General features: G+C 40.8%; 1 protein-coding gene across 1 annotated transcript in view; it reads left to right on the top strand.

The window, feature by feature from the left end:
* Positions 1-4,319: 4,319 nt before the first annotated feature.
* Positions 4,320-21,963, top strand: part of LOC100876004 (uncharacterized) — a 45,295-nt gene continuing 27,651 nt past the window's right edge. The window contains exon 1 of the mRNA XM_076528993.1: positions 4,320-6,020. Within this exon, the coding sequence (XP_076385108.1) occupies positions 5,492-6,020 (529 nt within the window). The 5' untranslated portion in view covers positions 4,320-5,491. The remainder of the gene's footprint in view (positions 6,021-21,963) is intronic.

Below are 21,963 nucleotides of genomic sequence, written 5' to 3'. Positions count from 1 at the left end.
GAAGGTCCTCGTAGCAACATCTGGCTGCTATGAAGTATAAAGAGGCATGCGATATCATCCGCAGTGAATGCTTAATTAAAACCTCAGACTCCGACCATCCCCCTAGTCGCTCGCTAATCGCAAGAACTGCCACTCCCGTTCAACCAGCCTTCTCTGCCTTTCTGCTCTGGATCTTCGATTTTCATCTCTTTTCTATGTCTACCATCGATTCGGTGTATGATGAATTTTAGAGAAATGGTCATGCGATGACTTATCGAAGGAAAATTGGAGAAACAGTCATGAGGTGTCTATACAGATTGTGGGTATGTTAGAGGAATTTTAATAATCTTGTACAGAGAGTATTTAATCTTGATTTTCTTGAGAGTAGTTAATCTTGATAATCTTGAGTATTTACTTGGTATGACCCAAAGAAGTACAGTAGCACTTCGATATTTTCCTGCGTCAGGGGCTCTAATTCTTTTACTTACATTTGTAATTATAAACGAAATGAAAATTGTCTCATAGTAAGTATATTTAATAAACTTTTTACGATGAACTTCTTTCGATCTACTACGTTATCTTCATAAATTAATTGTTCATATTTTTAAAAAATAAACTTAATTATGATAGTTGCAATCTTATTAAATGATTGTTACTTGTATCATCTATTATAAGTCCAATACATCCTTCGCAAACAGAAATACTTATAAAACTAAATAAATATTTACAAGTTCCTTTGTAAACAAAATTATCATCGTTAATTAAACGATGCATTGATTGACGAAAACAGAAAAATCTGACCGAGAGCGGAAGAACCTTCACCGTGAAAAAAAGGAACAAGTTTCCAATAGACGTATCCGCCATTAAAAATAAACCATCTTTCGTCGCCATTTTAGCATGACAAGGTCTGCGAGCGGGGTTCGATCTGTCAATCACCGGATCACCGAAACGAGTCTCCGTAGTTCGCTTCCCACAAGGGAGGCTTTCGCCCTTCGTTCACGAAACACGATTCCCCGCCAGACCCTTCTCCGAACTTTTTCTTCTTCGACGTCCAAGCTGAAGGCGAACTCGTTAAAGACTCCGAATAAAATCGTCCCTTTCCCTCACTGTTGCCTACCGTTCGCAGGAAATATTCAAATCGCTTTCCGTGTCCAAACTTTGGGGTTTGTCATCCCTCTTCCTCCTCTCAACCTACCCCTGTTCATGTATTTTAATTGTTATACGGAAGATCCTTTTTATTTATAATTAGATATTTTTAACAATCTTTCTTTAGTTCCCGTTTCGTCAGTTTTTGCATATCTTTATGGTTTCTCATCTTATATTTCTGCAATCTACAAAATTGACGGTTTAAAATATATTTTTATGGAAGAGTGTTATTTATCAGGAAGACGAAACTTTCATTATATTAAGTTGATATTGTATTTGTAAGTTTGTATTTATAACTTGTTGACGCAAAGATCATACCAATATGATCTTCAAAATCAAATCATTGCTACTATCAGAATGATCAGAAATGAAGAATTTGAAAACAGGAAGAACGATTTCAAAAAACGAGAATAACAATGTTGACAGCGTAAAATGGTTCTTAAAGATCTGGGAAAGAGAGTACTCGAAGGTACACGAGTCTCTTTATGCCACTCGATAGCCTATATATTAGGCATCTTCGGAAGGAGCCAGGGGTGGCGATGTCAATATATATGCAAACGCCGACATAACGATCTATCGGTACGTAAATATGTAAGGGGTTGCACGGGGAGGGTGGTCGAGAGGATCGGAGGAGGGCGGTCGAAAAAACGATGAGGGGCTGCGAGGGGTGGAAGACGGAAGAGCCGAGCGCAGAGAAGGATAGCGGAGAGTCGAAGCTTAATATAAAACTTCATTTCGCAATCGGTGGCAGCCGGAGAAACCGGAGAGAACTGACAGACAGAAATTCCAGTATCGTCGAGGTAAAAAGGGACCTCGGTGGAATCCCATTTTTCTAGTATTAAGCTTGGCCGAGATAAGATAAGAGACGACGGCAGCGCTCGTAGATTCGAGCACGCGGTTCTGCAAAAAAAAGGAAATTTCTTTGGCTGGTATGATTTGAGGAAAAAACGAGGGGTATTTTTGAAGATTGGGAACAAAGACACTTGCATGTTCATTCCAAAACAGTTATTGTATCTGTAAGGTATCTGAAGGATTTACATATGGGTTTAGTCGAGTATTCCAAGAAGGACGTCATAAAATCACGAATGAGGGTACAAATTAAAATGGTCGAACTAAGTAATACGTCGGGGTAATATAAGAACCCTTAAATCATAAAATTTCTCGGAAAACCGTAGCGAATTCAAAAACGTTTACTATCGGTGGTATCCCGCCTCCGACCAACATATTCCTTCCAGGAAGAAGTTTTCGTTCGTATATTTCGAGCATCCTTCGTATATTCTTTCGGTAGAAAGAAGGGGTCGAAGCGGAACGGCACGGTGGCGTGCGCGCGATGAAACTTTTAATAAATGGCGGAGTCGATATGAAGTATAGGACTTTGACATATCGTGTGTCTGTAATGTATAGTTAAATCTGGCGGCAGATGTGGCGGCTGCTCTCCTCCCTCTTCGGGCATCTCTTTCTCTGCTCTGCGAACCATCCGCGCCCTCGTTCGCGTTGCGAGTCGGCTGCCGCCCTTCCACTGCCTCTTTCACCCTCTCTGTCCCTTTATTTCTTCCTTTCTTTCGCCGTCGAAAATTTTCGACTCTGACCCGCTGACGCGATTCGACCAAACGACACCGCGACGCCTACTTCGTCTAGGGAATTCTCAAGACATTTCTCGGGAAACCCTGAGAACCACTACGAAGACTAAAGAATGACTGTGTTAAGTTTAGGTTTGTTATTTTATTGAAGTTTATTATTAATAGTTGGTGACAGTGTGGTTTGAGATTAATTCAACTTTAAGGTTCGATAAACTTTGCAACTGAAATATAAAAAAATATGGCACAAATACAAGATACTTGATTCAGACAACTTTCACTCTGAATTAGAAATGTAATTGAACCTTTCTTCTAACACAGTATAGTGATCAATAACAATTTTTTTTACAAATCGAGTGTATGCTGTATCAGCGAGTCAAAGGAGGGAGGAGGGGTTCATCTGCATTCTGGGCTGCAACGAGGGTAGTAGCACGAATTTTTTTGGCCGGCCAAAGCGGTGCCGAACTTTTCGATCAAACCGGCTGTCTAAATGAGAGCTTCTCCACAAAGCGGATCGGGGTAATCTGTCATCAAAACTGCCCCGTGGCAAGTCGTCGTGACACCAGCCGGCACCCCCAGCATATCCGAAAACCGTTGCGAAAACGTCACGTCGATGCATCCATGCTCGAACTGCATCTCGCAATTTTTTCAAATATTTATTTTCCGTGCAAATCACTATTAAATCTATATTGCTCGGTTTATAGATTGTTACAAGTAAATTAATAGACAGATTAAATAAGTTTATGAGCTGAAAAAAATAAATTTTTAAGTACCTCTTGCATAAAGTGTACGAAGAGAAGTTTTTGTACAAGCATGAATCGAAAATGGAGAATGAAAATTTTTTATACGGAACTTCATATACGAGAGTCGATTTAGCGATTTTCACTGCGCATGACTATTCTGTTTACGTTTGTAAACAATATCGTGACTCGTGGCAATATCAAATAAAAGTGACAGTAGTTTGCCTGTGGCTAGCTATCTGTCCGAGCTATCGGTATCTATAAAACTATTGCGATGGCACGATACAGTAATCGTGAATATCTCTCCTAGTTCGCTTTTATTCTCCTGAGGTGTGACAAGGATGACATCTTTGTCGATCTGAAATTTTAACCCTAAAACAGTGACGTGCCAATGCGATTTCGAACTTCGCACCTCTACGCAAAAATTATTGTTATTTAGCATTGATGTGGTATGAAAAATAGATCAATTTTAATAAATAAAACAGAAGTATTCAGATACATATGTTATTTATCCAAATATTTTTTACAATGTCCATCTTTGCAAAATCTCAAATTCTTTCCTGTTAACGCTTTCTACGAACACCAACGTAAGTTTACCAGTTTCTCCGGTGACATTATCGGACAGAATGTTCCTGCAAATTGGAGTGGCCCTTCCGCTCTGACCAATTACACGCGAATGTTCCGCGAGACTTCTTTGGAGTCATGCACGATCCAAACTGCGGACATTATAAACAAGAATACACGAAACTAATCGACACAGAACCACCATCGTGCACAGCATATTCCATCGCGACGGCGAATCGACGCCACTGGGAAAAGGATCGTTGGTGACGGCAGATCGCGATTTACCTTTTAGCCGGCGGTTCGTTCCCCCGGCGAAAAGTGTAACCTCGTGGCCGAGCACGTGAGAAATTCCCCTCCACGTGTCGGTTGGTGGGAAGCGGCGCGCTCGCGCGTCCCGCCCACAGTTGCGCCGGAATCCATGACCGCCCAAGTCGGCCTCGTGTTCTGCCCGCAAACAGGAGAGTCGTCTGGCTGCAGTGTCGCGGCTCGCAGTCGCTCCGTACCCTGCTGGTTGCGTGCCCTCCGAAGCCCTCCGAGCAGATCCTGACGAGCCAGCCCGCCTACGACGCCGGAGGGCCGTGCCTCCTCGTTCGCGATACCGTCCTCCCATTGGTCGACCCGTTCTACTACCACGCCGTCACGTGACTCTCCCGCAAGCTGGTTCCACGGAGAGAGCAGCGCTTCGACTCGGACCCTACGCCGGGAACCCCCTACTCGCCCGGGAAAAGAGACAGCAGTAACAACAGAGACACGCCACGGAGAACACTGGAGAAGCGAAAAAGACCGCGTTGGAATTCGTCAGGGTGCCGACGGTCTAGTGGAAGTCGCCGTGTGCCGCGTACTCTCTCTCTCTCTCTTCCTTTCTCGCGTTCTCCACCTCTTCCCTTGCGCCTCTGGTTCCCCGTTTCCGCCACCGGCAGCTCGATCTTCGCTTCCTTCTTTTCCCCCTCTCTCTGTTCAACTTCTTCGCCGCTCCTCCATCATGCTCCTCCACCTCCACCTCCTTCTCCTCCTCCTCCTCCCAGTCACTCGGCAAGTGTACACCGCGATCGTTGGCTCGCCAGCCTAGCCTGCTCGGGTTCCGGCCGATCGGAACGCTTCTGGTGCCCGCCACTCTCGCGCGCGTCCCATCGATCCACGCACGGATCGCGTGAAAGTGCTTCCGCGTTGTGCTCGATATCTCGTTGTGCTGTACATACGAGTGTGCTGTGCGCTTCTCGTGGTCTGGGATGTCGCTGGGAATAGAGTGAACCAGATCTCGTCGCTGGCGCGCGACGAGTTACGGTGACTGGGATCCGTAGGAAATGTGACGGGGCAACAGTATGACTTGTGGTGTTCATGGTAACTAGAGTGCAATTGTTGGTGTGAACTAAACATCCTCTGAGACTGGAGTGGCGTGGGATCCTTGAGTCGCCCGCGATCGACCGACTTGGAAGAGCGAGCGATCGTCCCGAAGCGATCTCGTCGACAGGGAACGCTCGTTCCATGCGCGGCAAGCAACAAACCTTGTCGCTGCAGCAACGGAACCCCGAAGAATCGGCGCAGCTGGGCAGTTCAGGTAACGTGCAGCAACCAGGAGGACACCTGGAGACGTTGGTCCACGTCGGCAAGGAGGTCGCTGGCGCGAAGACGAGGCCGACGACACCCGTCCTGGCGAACGACGGAGGGGGTGGCTTCTGGCTGGCCACAGTGGCCGCGGGGGCAGGTGCCCCAGCCGGGCTGCCCCCGCACGGGACCCATCATCCAGCCATGGATCCAACATGCGGATCCGCGGAAACTGGCTTCATCAACAGCCAACCTTCCATGGCCGAATTCATGACCGCCTTGCCGCAGATCGCTGGCGACGGTAGTCTTCAACATTCCCCGGGAACCGGAGGATCCATCAGCCCTGGCTCCCATCATCCTGGCTACCACACGATGATGGATCCTCATGGAGTCGCCGATCCGTCCGTCAACGTGCCAGAGTACCCCTGGATGAAGGAGAAGAAGACCACGAGGAAGAGCAACCAGCAAGGTAAGGTTCTGTGATCGAATTTTCATCAACTTTTCCTAAGCACTTTCAGAGGTTTCGATTCGGAGGTTCAGATTTTTATCGTGGATCTTAGGCAATTTTGACTCGATGTTTTTAAAGGTACTTGAACTACTCATACAACAGGAAGATTAATGATGCAGAGTTTCTGATTCAACAGATTATTGTACTCTACATAACACTTCTTTATACTATGTGTCCACAAGATAAGCTCTGGAGATTCAGAGAAGCAAATCTGCTCTTCTCGTTTTTCAATCTATCATAGCTGTAACAAGTTGTTGACTTATGGGGAAAATATGTGTAAAGCAAGAAGCACATTGTCCATATTTTGTTAGTATCCGCTAGGACTCATCTTATTGTGGGCAAACTGTACCTTGTGTCGCAAAAATAAGTTTTACTACATATTCGTAAATTCGAAACAGAGTAAATGTCCTCCAACTAGCTTCTAATTATAATAATCATAACAAAGTTTTATAATTATAAGAATCACGTTGCATATTTCTAGAACCTTACCCTCCGAACATCAAAATTAAGACTGCATATGCGATCATTTTCTCGAATCATAAGTAGTACTTGAAAGCAGATAAGAAACTAGACTAGAAGAAAAATGGTGGAGAGTATGTTGTTTAGTCATTAAGTCATTAAGTTTGTCGTTCATTATGCGAGACTTATCCGTAAACACTTGTAAACCTTATCTAATACAATTCTCAAGATCTCAAAAGTAGAACGTATTCAATGTTAATTAGCGTGATAATTCGAAGGCTAGTTCAACCGTAATCAAAATATAGGTAATGTGCCTTTCTAATCTCCAATTTCTCTTATTTCTGAATAATGAATCCACTTAGAAGCGGTTTACAAAAGTCTCCATCTTCGTGGCCATTTTCTTTAGTGACGCTTTCAGACTCAACGGTGTACTACAGATTTTATAGGCGCGACGATTTCTGCTTTTATTATCCTGTGATGGAACGTGTTAATATTTTACAGCTAATATCATTTATTAAATATTACACGTTTCAATAAAATCTTTTTATACGAGATCACCCCTTTCAGATTAGTATGCCGTATATATAAAAAAGTAAATAACCTACTATGCAGATAGAGGTTTAAATTTGTATTAGACGCAGTTGAAAATTATTTGAAACAATCCAATGACCCAAATTTTAAAAAATAAATTTGCAAATAAAGACTGAACTATTCCAGCTTTTTATCTCGAAAAATAATTTAGTCGAATAATTCAGAACTCGAGTATTAAGAAATAACAGACATCAAATATTATTTGAAATAGAATCTCTATTTTCTAAATAATTGCCAACTCCGTTATTCGAAGACAACTGGAAGGTGTACAACTGCAAAAAAGGCATGCCTTAATCATTAATTACCTCACGGACCATTACACATCGTTCCATCTCCATTCGCAACCCCTTCAACGAAGCTCTCACCGGAAACCGATCGAGCCCCATTCGTAAAGCGACGAGCACACACAGCCATCATTCTTGAGCGAGCAAGTCGCATCACCGTTTACCGCAGACCCCACACGATAATTCTTCGGGGGCTGATTTCGGTCGAAACGCTCGTCGCGGGGGTGCGAGACGAGTATTCGAGTCAATTAACAACTCCGAGGATTCGGGGTGGCGTTAGTTAGGCCAACGGTAGCGTATCGGTTGTCCAGCGACACATTGTGGCTCGCCACAGGGTGTCCGATGCCGTCGGCTAATGACACTTTGCAGCCACTCCTTTTCCTCGAGGAACCGAAGCATCTGGAGCTCGTCACGTGCGAAAACCGCGCGTTTCCCAAACCTACTCGTAAACATTTGCTGGCAAATTATGATGTATCGTTGCTCGAAAGGCGAGGACAATCGATAGACCGATGGCCAACACATGCGGGCCGAAACCCTTTCAGCCACCATGAATTATTGTCTTCCGGGAATGAATCAAGAATCCATTCACTCTAGACGAATCCTGTGTCTTTCGTGACCAGAACTGCTTTCCAGAATTCGTTCTGGGTCCCTGTCTTGTACTGTGGTGGTCTCCGAATGTTTCTAACTTGTCTGTGCACACTTTTGTTCGATGATTAACGCAGCTTTGTGGCGATTACTATGGGTATAGGGTCTTTGGTGAAATATTGCAAAATCGCAATGAGTAGGTTATTTGTTAGACACTGTTATACATGATCATGTGATCAGGTTCAGCAATATACTTTGAGTCTCTAGATATTACACCTGAGTCAATTTAGATTCAATCTTCGTAGCTTGACCTGGGTATACTCATAATCCATGCATTTCACTTGCCACAGTCATCACATGAACATTTCTACGTATGTTCACATAAAACATTTCTACGTATGTTCATGTATAACACTTCTACACATATCATATGATGTTCGTATTAAGCAGAGTGCTTTTTCAAGTTGAGTTAAGTCAACATTGAATCCATAGTTTGAGCCAGATGCAATATCCAAATACTCCAAGAATTTTGTTTAACTAACATATGAACAACTCCACATATGCTCGTGTTAAGTAAAATTCTTGAAATATCTTCAAACATTTCAAACACTTTTACATGTGTCCATATGATGTTCATGTTGACTAGAATGCTTGAAATATCTTCAATCATTTCAAACACTATGATGTTCATGTGAGGTACACGTTGAGTAACATGCTTGAAATATCTTCAAACGTTTTACACGCTTCTACGTATGTTCATATGATGTTCATGTGATGTTGATGTTAAACAAAATTCATGAAGTATGTCATTATTCAACCTGGATCAATGTATGAGTTCTAAATTGACTTTCTAGAGTTCTAATGTTTAAAATAAGTATACAATGAAGGTTTTGAAGATAGCTTATGTAACGAGTATGTGTATGGTTCTTCGTTAACAGTGGGCATCTTCTAGAAATAGTTTAGGATAATATAAAAAATAATTGGCGTCTTCTGATGACCGATGCAACTTCCTGTTAAGACACGCGACTAGTATCGTGTAACCGGAAGTGTTGTAGGCAATAACTCGATTATCGTGTCTGAGTAGAAGCTTTGACAGCGTGGATTTTAATTGACTCAGTATTACAATATCATTCCGGTAATCAACAAAATTACAAAATATAGCTGTTTCTTTAGCGGTTTACACGGTAAAACGGCTGTAACGCTGCTAATTGAATTATTCGAAAGTAACTAATAATACATTCTTGCAGTACGCATCACATGTACAAGCAATTCTCCTTTTGGATTTACTGTTTGAAAGTTGGGGTATAAAAAAAGATCGCGCAAATTGATCAGATAAACTACTTACATAAGTTTAGTTTACCGTAATTTTAGCTTCAGTTTATGTTATCATAAGTTACCATCAAATTGTTTCATTTCGTAAGACTTTGTAAATGTTTCACCTAACCTAACTCGTAGAAACCGAACGAAATATGTTTATTATGTTTGTATTATATTCTTCTCTTAACTTGAAGACCCTGGATTTCGTCCAAAAATTTTAGTTGACAAACTTGAAGACAAACTCTAACTTGATAGACATCGAGATGCTCCTCGGCGAGTTAAATCAAAATTTCATACGAAACAAGTTGAAAGAGATTGCAAATTATAGTAGACAAACATTTATTTAGAAAGGTCATTAATTTATATTGGGTACCATCAGAAGTCACTGGTCAGGAGTTAGATCAGCAACATTAAATAGTTCAGCAACTAAGGTCATCTCAAAGTCGACAAAGGATAAATAATACGAGTGCCTCCATTTTGTTGCCTTCTAATTAACAATTCGACTTGAAACCTCATAAACCTCAAAATCTCTTAAAATTCATTAACCCCTTCCCATGCTTTGACGAGTCTGATTCGTGACGCTCTTACTTCTCAAATGTGACAAACCTTACTCAAATTTTGAATACTCTTTAACTTGACATTTAGGTGCAGCTATAAGTTGCATTATCAAGGATCCTTGAATATAAAATGCACACAACATTTTGATTTTCTTTGTTCGGTTTAATGTTATAGCCCTAATTAGTTAGTCTTGACTGACGCATCTGATAAATAAATGGCACGGGAAGGGGTTAATCTTACTTCAGCAAAACTGTGAAAGTTATCCATGCATTTAGGCCTCAACTCCTTAAATCCCTTCGATAAACAGCGACGATTTCTTGCAAAGAAAACAGAAGCGACAGGTAGCAAAGAGAAAGAGGAAGGCAGAGATCGTTTTCCAGCAACTTGTTGGCTATTGTCGGCCCATCGAGGACCAATAAATCTGCGGCAGAGGTCCGTGGCACGCTCGGCACGACGCAAGGTCGTGGCTGGCAATAGGATGGAGAAGGGTGGGCAAGTTTATGGGCCACTAGGGCCGACGATTGCCCACCCATACGCGTCTGTTTCCATTTATCTCGAAGCGTTTACAGGGTGTCGTCGCGACGCGTCGGATACGTTATCTGTGGAAAGTCGCGGACGGATTCGCGCTGGTCGGTCGCGGGACACGTCCGGAAGATTAAGTGTTTGGCACGAAGGTTAACCAGCCGTTGGCCAGGCGGTAACACGCGGAATCATCTGTAAATTGAGCCCAGGACCAACGGGAGAGAGCGTCGGGACGGCCATAACTCACCCGGTCCTCTCGCTACGCTGCTCTCTTTGGACTTCCCTGTCCACGTTTTGCCTTCGACCCCATCGCTACTGCTACATCATATCTATATTCCCCAATTTTTACTACTATAATTTTATTCTGTCGCTCTGTAATTTTCTACATCTCTTTCCTTTTTGTTATGTTGTCATTCAGACAAATTCAAAGTGTTATGTATAATACTACATAGGGGTTTTTTAAAACAGATTGTGCAGTTCAACTGCTGAAGAGTAAACTTACATCTCTTCTACACTGTCGATAAAACATTGTCTGAATGTTATAACTCCTTTGTTGATTCAAGTAGAAGTTATTATAGTAACTACTAGTGCAATTGTTAGGATAGTGAAACTCTTTATGTAGTTATGAGGGTGAAACATGAAATGCAGCTTCTATCGTACTTATTCATACGATGGAAACATGAAGAACTAAACTTTATTATCAAAAATCCGTAGCAGGTACATAACCTCAATCTTGAACATAACCTCACAAATCAGAGAAGTACAAGTTTACAGGACTATACACCAGAAATTAAAAATTAAGTCACCTAACCTTATCAACCTAATCTCAAGTACTATCAACCTTGCAACCTCAAGCACTGTCACCCCCAGAATTATTTAAACAGAGAGACTTGAAGTATTAAAAAAAAATAGAAATTAAATAGAAGAAGCATAGAATATTAGTCGATTTTCCTTCCATTAGAAACAATCGAGTAGCATCGATACCAGCGATATTAATTGCGAAGGGGACGAAACGCGTGCAGTCCTCCGAGGGTGGCAAAAGATAGCACGTTTCCGTGAGGAGGGGTGAAAACGGGCCAGCAAGAAGATAGCAAGGAGGATAATGATAATCCAGCTTCTAGGCTAGTCCTATCCCAAGGGATGCAGGGATTAATTGACACATCGGCGTTTCGCCGGAGTGTTCTGGGCTGGCGCCTCCGCTTTGCTAGCCGGCGACGTGACTGATGAGACGCCTCGAACAAGCCATCGTGAAAAACACTCGTGGATTCGTGGCTTTTTTTGCCGTATCCGGCAAGAATTACCCGACAAACCATCGGTTACCGTTCCTGGATCCCTCGCACCCTGTTCCGTGGCAAATTGTAACTCGCCTAATCAAACGTCGCCCTACCCTGATCCTAGCCTGCCGCTGGAAACACAACGGGTGCTGCGAGGACACGTCGATGTTACAGATTGGAATTTAATGCTCGAGATATCGCGAACAGAAGGGATTGCCTCCAAGAGACGTGTCACGTCTTCCACGGAAATTTTCCTGGGAGTTTCCAACACGCTTCTAATTGAAATTTTAGCTGAATCCTTCAAGGATGGATGGGTCGGGACGTTTTGTGCTGTGGAACTTAGAGCGTTCTGTACTTTGGGCAATGCAGGTTTTTCGTGTGGTGATCGTGCAAAATGTATGGCAATTAGATATAATGATATTGCAAGGTTTATACGGTTATACTTTAATATTAATCATACAAAAATTAGTCGAATGACTAAATCATACGTTTCTTATTTTAAGTAAAAAATAACCACTTAACATTTGATAAGATGTTCTCCTTGAAATTTTTTGATGGAGATGAAAAACTAATGTAAATCGTGTTAATAGTAACACGAGTTGTGTCGTCACGTGTGCAGGTCAGATCTACTTCTACGTAGAATCATCACACTGTATCGAAACGCGTTGTATTGCCACGATCAATCGCCACGTGTCTGAATCGTCACGTTATGTTACCACGTTGTATCATTACACGTCGTATCATGTATTATTATGCATGCGTATTTACGCATCATGCGTCAAATCACCGCATGTATTGCTACGCGTCGCGCTGACACGCGTTGTATCATCACGCTCTGAATCGTCACGCGTGAAATGACCTTGCGTTGTATTACTGTGCACTGCATCTTCATGTGTCGAATCACCACGCGTTGTATTCACAGTGTTTCCTATTGCAATGCGTTGAATCAGTAGGCGTTGTATCGTTATGTGCTCAATTGCCACGCGTTATATTGCCACATAACCAATTTCTATGCGTTATAACACCACGCAAACAATTTCCATGCGTTGCATCACCAATCATTCGATTTCCACGCGTTGCATCACTACGTTCTCAGTTTCCACGCGTTATATCACCACATACCCAATTTCCACGCGTTATATTGCCACATAACCAATTTCTATGCGTTATAACACCACGCAAACAATTTTCATGCGTTGCATAAACAATCATTCAATTTCCACGCGTTGCGTTACCACGTTTCCAGTTTCCACGCGTTATGTCACCACATACCCAATTTCCACGCGTTATATTGCCACATGACTAATTTTCATGCGTTATAACACGACGCAAACAATTTCCATGCGTTGCATCACCAATCATTCGATTTCCACGCGTTGCATCACTACGTTCTCAGTTTCCACGCGTTATATCACCACATACCCAATTTCCACGCGTTATATTGCCACATAACCAATTTCTATGCGTTATAACACCACGCAAACAATTTTCATGCGTTGCATAAACAATCATTCAATTTCCACGCGTTGCGTTACCACGTTTCCAGTTTCCACGCGTTATGTCACCACATACCCAATTTCCACGCGTTATATTGCCACATGACTAATTTTCATGCGTTATAACACGACGCAAACAATTTCCATGCGTTGCATCACCAATCATTCGATTTCCACGCGTTGCGTTACCACGTTTGCAGTTTCCACGCGTTATATCACCACATACTCAATTTCCACGCGTTATAACACCACGCAAACAATTTCCATGCGTTGCATCACCAATTACTCAATTTCCACGCGTTCTATCACCATGTTGCCAATTTCCACGCGTTGCATCACCACGTTTCCAATTTCCACGCGTTATATCACCGCATATCGAATTTCCACGCATTCTATCATCACATATCCAATTTCCACGCATTCTATCACCACATATTTAATTTTCACGCGTTGTATCACCACTCATCCAATTTCCACGCGTTGCATCACCACGTTTCCAATTTCCACGCGTTATATAACCACATACCCAATTTCCACGCGTTCTATCGCCACATATCTAATTTCTACGCGTTCTATCACCACATACCTAATTTCTACGCATTGTATCACCACGCTTCCAATTTCCACGCGTTATATCACCACGCGTCCCATCATCAAGCGTCAGATATCCTCCTAATTATCACAACGCAAAGTTTCATCCGCAACATTAGCCCAGAATGTAACATCTTTGTAACAGAACTACAAAGAACGTAGTTCTGTCTGTAATATCGTAGCGATACCAGTAACCGAAATCTAGCAATAACGTCTGACAGAAGTTAAACGAAATTGCCGATTGTACGATAAGGGTGATTGAACGATTAGGAGTGTAGTCTCGAAAGAGGAGCGCGGTCGGTAGCGAAAGGAGCATCTAATTTAAAGATTCATTGGCAAGTAAATCCACAGCGAATTAGAGATAACTCTCGTAGGAAATCCCAGCTACCGAGCTCCTTAGAAGCCGCTGCGTTTGCTCGTCGACAAGAAGAAAGAAAGAGGAAAGGAAGAAGGAGAAGCACTAGGGTGTCCTTAAGACTATGATATCGTCGGGGAACGTATTTAACTCAGGATAAAGTACACGTTCAAGGAAAGAACGTTTCGTTCAGAATTGCCTTGAAAAAATACGACTCTCTCTCAACATTTTATCGATTTTGTAAATTGGATTTTGTCTTCGATTTTCTTTTGAATTTCGAGAATAAACTTTTAAATTGCAAGGTTTCAGGAAACTTTTACATCGAGTTTCTGGGTTCAATTCTGTCGATTTTGATGGACGGATGGATGTTTTATGGACGGACAGATTGTATGAGTGTTTGTATGGTAAACAAATCGGTGAATACTGAATTTGTTATGGACGACATAATTTATTGCTGAGGACATTATAAGTTATTCTACGAAAATATTATTTTTTGGTTTTATAAGTGCAATGACATGTATATTATATACATAGTTAACTTTCCTCGAGGTGAACTTAAATTCAAGATATGTTTGCATGTGTTAAATGTGTCGTTCTTCATTTATTTATATTTTTTCTTATTTCTGAATCTTCATTCATAGCTTTATATTATCATACTATTCATAATTGAACTATCTAACTGAACTGTCTAATCAAACTACAAATAATCCAAAACACATTATATGTACTCATAAGTAAAGCAAAGCAAAAGCCACACAAACGCTATAAATAAAGAATAAGACAAAGAACATCAAACAGTATGGGCGAACATAACGAGATCGTAGAATCGAGAAAAGATAACGTTTCCCAGCGATTCTCACCCTCGTTTCTTGGCAAGCATCTGGAAGAAGAGAGTACAACATTACGCATTCCACATTATCTCCACCCCCAGCTCGACAAACGGGGTGAAACATGCGTTTTGCATCTGCACGAGCGTGTTCCGAAGCGGACGAAGCGGGTGGTGTTCACCGTGCTCAAATAATAAACACGGTATAACAAATTGATAATCCGGAACCCCATAATCGTACGCATATTTCGGTCGGGAATCTGTGGCCCGACACTAAAAGAACTTTCCACGCTCGTTGTTGCGCCAAATGGGCCGCTATAAAAGTTTGGGGTGTTTGCCACCCCTCTTCCGATCCACCCTCTCTTTGCCGGCGACTACTGTATCGAACGCTCGCCTTTTCTCGATTTCAGATTATTTTGGAAAGATGTTGACGAAGGTAGATGCTTCATTCTTTAAATTATTGTGAAATTTTCAAAATCACTTATATTTTATATTGCACTTTTTGTTGCTGTGTTTTGGTAGAAATTTTTGTCATACTTTGAGATGAAGGTCTGATGCTTTCAATTTCAAATTAAATGTACATTTAATAGTAAAAAATTAATTTAACTAGCTTAAATAATAGCAATCAAATAATTTTCAATAGGAACATATGACAGTTAAAGCAATTTACTGTTCAAAATTTTAAAGCGCCTAAAAAATATCACACTTGTCATTCTACAAAAATTTTTTCAATAAAAAATCCATCAATAAATGTGTCTACAAAATTTCAATACAATACTGCGTAGAATATATGTACATTTCTGAAGTGCTTTAGAGTTTAGAATCCGCACAATGAGTTAAAATAAGAGGCTACTTAATCCCAGTACCTCACAGTTAACCTTCTCTCCATTTTGCCATCTTCTCACGTAAAATCACAGCGCTTGTACTGCCGTGAATGATTCATACCGATCCTAGAAACCCCGGCCGGAGAAATTTAGCGAAAGCGTAGCCGCAGTTGCTCGCATTAACGCGATCAAAGAGACTGAACGAAAGCGAGCAACGTTCAAAATCGACCATCTCGAGAGAAAGATTCTGCTTCGAGAGAGTGGAACGCCGTTTGAGACAAAGGTTTCGTTTATTCGATGAAAAAGAAAACGCGTGTCCTCGTTTATACAGTATTCTCTTTTTACGAGTGATCTGATCGTCTGCGAACGAAAATATGGCCGATAGACGTCCCTTGGAACGCTTCCATGAAATTATTATTGAGAATGGTTTGTCTCACTTTGCGGTGGATGTCGCGGAAAATCCTGCATTATGCGAACCTTTCTCTGCTCAAATTTTTATGCTTATGTTCCTGTCTAATTCAAAATGAAAGATACATCTCTTATTTTTGTACAAATTCAAGGTAGACCTCTGTGATAAAGGTTTAATAAAAACTATTGATAAAAAGAATATACATAATATAACAATATAACAATAATATATAACATAACAATAACACATAACATAATAAATATTATATAACATAAATTTTTAAAGTCTGCAATGTAAATTTTATAACATTCATAATATAAAACTGAAACTTCACACATAATATTGAATTTTGTATACATACATAAAATATTTTAAAGTAGACAATAATTAAAAAAAATATCTATTCAATTACATACAATAAAATTTTTGTAGCTCATACAAATTACAGAGGAAGAATCAGAGACGCGAATCTGTTTGCGTCTAGCGATACAGTTTCGGGGTTGCAACCCTCCGTCGGCTAATAAATTGCCGAACTGGGACTGTTTATAAACCGTTTAACCGCTGGCAGGTTTTCGCGAAGTAGTACGGAAAAATACGAGTCGAAAAAGTGAGAGAAACTGCGTCGTGTGGTGGTAAAGGGCAAAGGGAACGAGAACTATGATGGATGAGCATGGACGACACGGATAACTCGCCTCGACGCGACAATGGAAACAAATTATTAATTGTTTGCTTAACAACACTATCGCTGCTTAATTACCTTGAACTTGCTTTAGTTTTTCACAGGGATATTGGATTTTTATTTTTCGGGACAATTATTTGCTATTAATCCTCTGGAAAGGTAATTTGATTTAAGGGTGATTAATCATTTATTAATAACTGGGGTTGTGGATCTAACGGGAATTAATCTAATGTTCACCATTGTTCTAGTGGGAGTAGTGAATCAATAATTGTCATTTTTTATTTATGCTTCGTAGTTAAATTAATTGTTGTTCGTGCAAGAATTTTTATTTTCGTTTACTCAGAAGGAAAATAATTTTTTATTATTTCAAATGACATCCGATCTTCACACGACATATTATCAGTTAATAATAAGTGCAAAGAAAACTTCAACGCCTATATAATTTACCTTTAATCCTAAAATATTAGCTCTAAATCCATTTTCTTTAAAAATGAAAATTTAAAAAAGCCATCAACCAACACAAATTCCGTCTTCAAAAACAGTAAATCTAAATTCTGACACAAGGGTTAGAAATCGTCGCGAAAGAAAGTTCAGCGAAACAGATCGAAAGAAAAACGGGAAAACAATTGTTTGCAACTGCATCGCGCAAAATGGCCTCCGAAGGAATCGCAATCTCTGCGGCGAATCGAGCTTTTTTCCGCTCGCGTTTCCGCAGACGAGGCAGCGTGGCAAACATCGACGGCGATATCAGCTCCGTTCTTTTTGTCGTTACGCCAAGATTCCTCTCTCCTTTGCCCCTCGAGCCCCCGGCCCTGCCCGCGAACCGTCGCTCCTGAGACTCTCGTTTTATATTAAAAATGAACTGTCGCTTCCACTGACGACACGGACGGGTATTTGACTGTACTGCCGCTTTTATTTGATAAATCGCAGGACGACCTTCTCTTTCGGTCATCTGAATTTCTAATGCATTATTTTCCCTCCGACGACGGACTACGAGGGTGAAACAGGATGGCGGGGATCGAGGGATCCTTCCACGGAAATTCACGACACTGTCCTATCACATAGATAGAAGTATTTCGTCGATCGAGAGCTTCGAATTTTATAATTGATGCTTAAATGCTTATTGCAGTAACTTTGGGTGAATTCAACATGGACGAAGGAGATGACAGTCGAAGAATATTAATATCATTCTTTATAATACATAAAGATGATTATAATTATGATGACTGTTATAATTGTTTGTGGAACAAATGTCATTATTGTACCTTATCGCGTTAATAATTTTAGGAACTTGCTAACCAAGATTAAAAATAAAAAAGTCAGGTATCCACGAACAGAAATAATGTTAAACACAGTCGTCCAAGGAGGTTTGTCTTGGCCTCGAACCAAATCGTGTCGCAGCGTTTACAAACAGAAACGATGCACATTAAAACGAGACAATAGAATACAACTTGCCTATTAAAATATAAAAATTCAACCTTTCAAGTAAACGTACCTATTTTACGTCTTCTGAAACTTCTAAGACTAATCAATTGCCCGATAAAATTCGAAAATCTTAGTTTTGCCCTCTTATTTTATCCCAATGCGCGGTTACGTTCATTTAGGGTATAACGGAGGGGTAATCGAGAAAATGGCGTGTCCCCCTAGGATCAACGAAAACCTGTTGCCCGTGACGGGCCTCACAACGCGATAAAAAGTTCCCGACTACACGGTAGCAGCAGCCGCGTTGCGTTTCTTCAACGGCTTCAACAGTTTAGCTTCATAATGCAAAGTCGCCAGTCATTCGGCGATCAAAGTGTTCGCGCCACCTCGGACCCCCTGTGTGTTGCGACGCTCTTTCAAAAGACGCTGGTGGCTTCTATGATGGCTGTTTGATTCGTCACCGGAGGCGGACGCAGGACGTCGACACGAGGAAACAGAAAACGGCTACCTGGATTGCTGGACTTTCTTTGCTGATTTCGAATCGGGGTTCGCGAGATAGTCAACAAATTATGATTGACCCTTTGGGGGTGGACTTTTTTATTAGGTCAAACTGTCGTTACTTCTGTAATATACAGGGTGTTATCTCTAATGTGACAGTAGTCTACGTTCATTTTCATCTTCTTTCGTTCACTTGCAGTCATCTGACAAAAGGATGTTCTGGGACAAAACCTCATAAGCTGGACAGGATTTCACACCTTCCAAAGGTCTCTTCCTTTCTTCAATTTTTAAATCGAAATTTCTGCAGGAATGATTTGTTAACCTGACCACCTATTAACCAGGTAGCTTGACTTCACAAGTTGCAATTTCTAACTTGCTACTTCTGAACACCTGAAGCTTGCTATAAAAATGAAGAACAAGGAGCCATAAAGTATGACCTTTCATTCACCAGTTGCAATTTCTAACTTGCCACTTCTGAACACCTGAAGGTTGCTACAAAACTAAAGAGCAAGAGGCCATGAAGTATATAATTCTTCATTCACCAGTAGCAATATCTAACTTGTCACTTCTGAACACCTGAACATTGCTACAAAAATAAAGAACAAGAAGCCACGAAGTATGACCTTCATTTCCCAATCCAAAGGCAGACCCTCGAAGAATCGAACGAGAATCATAATCAAAGAAGGGCTGAAGGGTAATTACGCGTTGTGATAATGAAATTACGAAACTTCTCGGTCCCCTTTTTATCCGTCACTCCGTGCGATGCTCGATGTTGCATGACTCTTCACCGGTGGCCTGACATTTTCTAAACAGACCGGTCCTCATCTTCTGGATTCGCCTGTCGCGAATGACAGACCCACAGCCGGGAAGATCTTTCGACGCCACCACTGTGGCCGTCTGCTAATTACCCCAGACGAAACCCTCGCACCTTCCATCTTCTTCTACCTTTTGGAGCGTGGTTTCTGTGAAAGAAAGGACTTTAAGATCGTGGCTCGCGAGGTTAATGTCCCTTAACCGAAGGAGGCTGTTCTGACCCATATCTTTGAAATGTACAATATCGCTTTGCGGTGATGGGTTTAATTGTTGGGTACTTTGTACTTGGAAGACATTAGTTGAGATTGTAAGTATTCAATATGTGGACATGTGGATGGTTTCAAGGTTACGTTCTATTTTTGAATTAAAATAATAAGTCATTCTCGGTATGTTTATTAATATTTACCGAAGTTTTTCCACCTAAAGTCTTTTTTCTGCCGCAAGTTTTTCTTCCTCGTTTGCCTTTGTACACGCGAGAGTGCGCGTGCTTCGTATTCATCTCGCAGTCCACGAAGGGTTCAACACAACCGCTTCCGTGTTTTTTCGTCACGCGTCGTTAAGAGACAGTTCGCAGGACAACTTTTAGGCGAACTACTCTTTGTTTGATCAAAAGTTTCGCGCCACTCTTTTGGACCACTTTTTCAACTCTCCTATTTATGTTACGTGTTAACCTTTTATTGCTGAGAACCACCATAGTTCTCAAATTTTTATATTCTTGCAATTTAAAATTGAAACTGAACGACTATGACAATGAAGAACTATATTTGAACTCTTACAGTTCATATGTTAGAAGATGCTGAAAAGTTCTGGATACTGAAAAGCAGTTGCAGTTGATTACGATCAAAAATATATTTATATGTAAATGTATACATGCATGTATTTTACACGTACTTACACATATGTACACGTATTTATACATATTTATACGTATTTCTATATAAGTGTATACATATCTAATAGTTAAATTTTCATACATACATGTGCATATTAAATACATATTAATATAAATACATACATATGTAATACACATACATACATATGCAAATATGTACATATGTGCTGTACGATTACAGCACTCACCCACTGCATTTACCTACAGTTCCAAAAAGTAAGAAATGTCTTGCATCTCACATAATTTTAAGTGTCAGGAGGTTACATCGAGACCAGTGCAATTTTTTATGTTCACCCAGCGAGACTATCTTGGCCCACAAGTATCAGTTTCGAGAATTGCAGGTTACATCGCTCGGATTTCTGTCCATCTGTTATTAGCAGGGAAGAAGAATCGTAAGAGGAGTCGTGTAACGGTCGGATCGATTGTCAGGGTCCGGTAGTCGAAGCATGACTGGTGAATTGGTAGGTGGATGCCTTACCGAGCGCGAAACTCCGTACACGTTGGATGTGGCTGACCAGCCGGCCGACCGACGGACGGACGGCTGACTGCCTTTCTGATTGATGATCGCTACTGGACTCTCCGCCGCCATGCATACCCTATCCTCGACCTCCACCTACGTGTTTCCATCCCACGGAGTAAACTCGAGCAACCCTTCGCTCGAACGATTCGTTCCTGGAATCGTGCCTCCACCCGTCGAATCTCTTTCGAAACACCCCACTACCGATAATTCAACACGAGTTTCGCGTTTACTTCGGGCACCTGTCGCATTTTGACCTTAGTATTATGCGAATTCGAAACGTTAGTGTCCTTGAAATATTGGACGCCATTTTTGACTTTACACGTGTAATTACTGGGCTATCTATTCGAAGAAATTTGTATGAATATTTTAAATCATTTCTTAGAAATGTGCTTCGATGACCTTGGAATGTGAGGACACTTTTAACTTTCCTTTTTATGTATAATTATTGTTTGACTAATTTTGAAGATACTCGTAAATATATTTCAAATAATAGTGTTCGAAATATTAAGGCTTTCCTGTGAATTTTAGAGGGTTATCTCAGGGTAACAGCATATTCTACAACGAATTGATTCTTTCTATAAATTTATGTATTTTAAAATTTGTTTATTATAGAATATGTATATTTTGTGACAGTACATGCATTCTCAGTAGGAAAAATTTAAAATGAAAATGTATGAATATACTGTATATTCAATATATAAAATATTAAATATACTATAAATTCAATTTGTATACATTTATTATACATGGTACACTTATTATACATTGCATACTTGTAAATATATAAAAAAAGTTATAAAATAGAAGAAACAGAGTTATCGATTTTATTGTTACCTTGTCGCAGATTGACCTCCATATTCATTTTAAAAATTTATATTCAATGAGACCAAAATATTAAAATAAATTAATTAAGACAAATAGTAATACTATTAAACTAGTAATACTAAAATATATGAAACCGAATGAAAACAAAATAACGTTATACGTTA

Source organism: Megachile rotundata, chromosome 1, assembly GCF_050947335.1.
Source record: "Megachile rotundata isolate GNS110a chromosome 1, iyMegRotu1, whole genome shotgun sequence".
In the NCBI taxonomy this organism is placed as follows: domain Eukaryota; kingdom Metazoa; phylum Arthropoda; class Insecta; order Hymenoptera; family Megachilidae; genus Megachile; species Megachile rotundata.
Note: the sequence above shows the minus strand (reverse complement) of the source record. Positions and strands in the feature narration are given on the sequence as shown.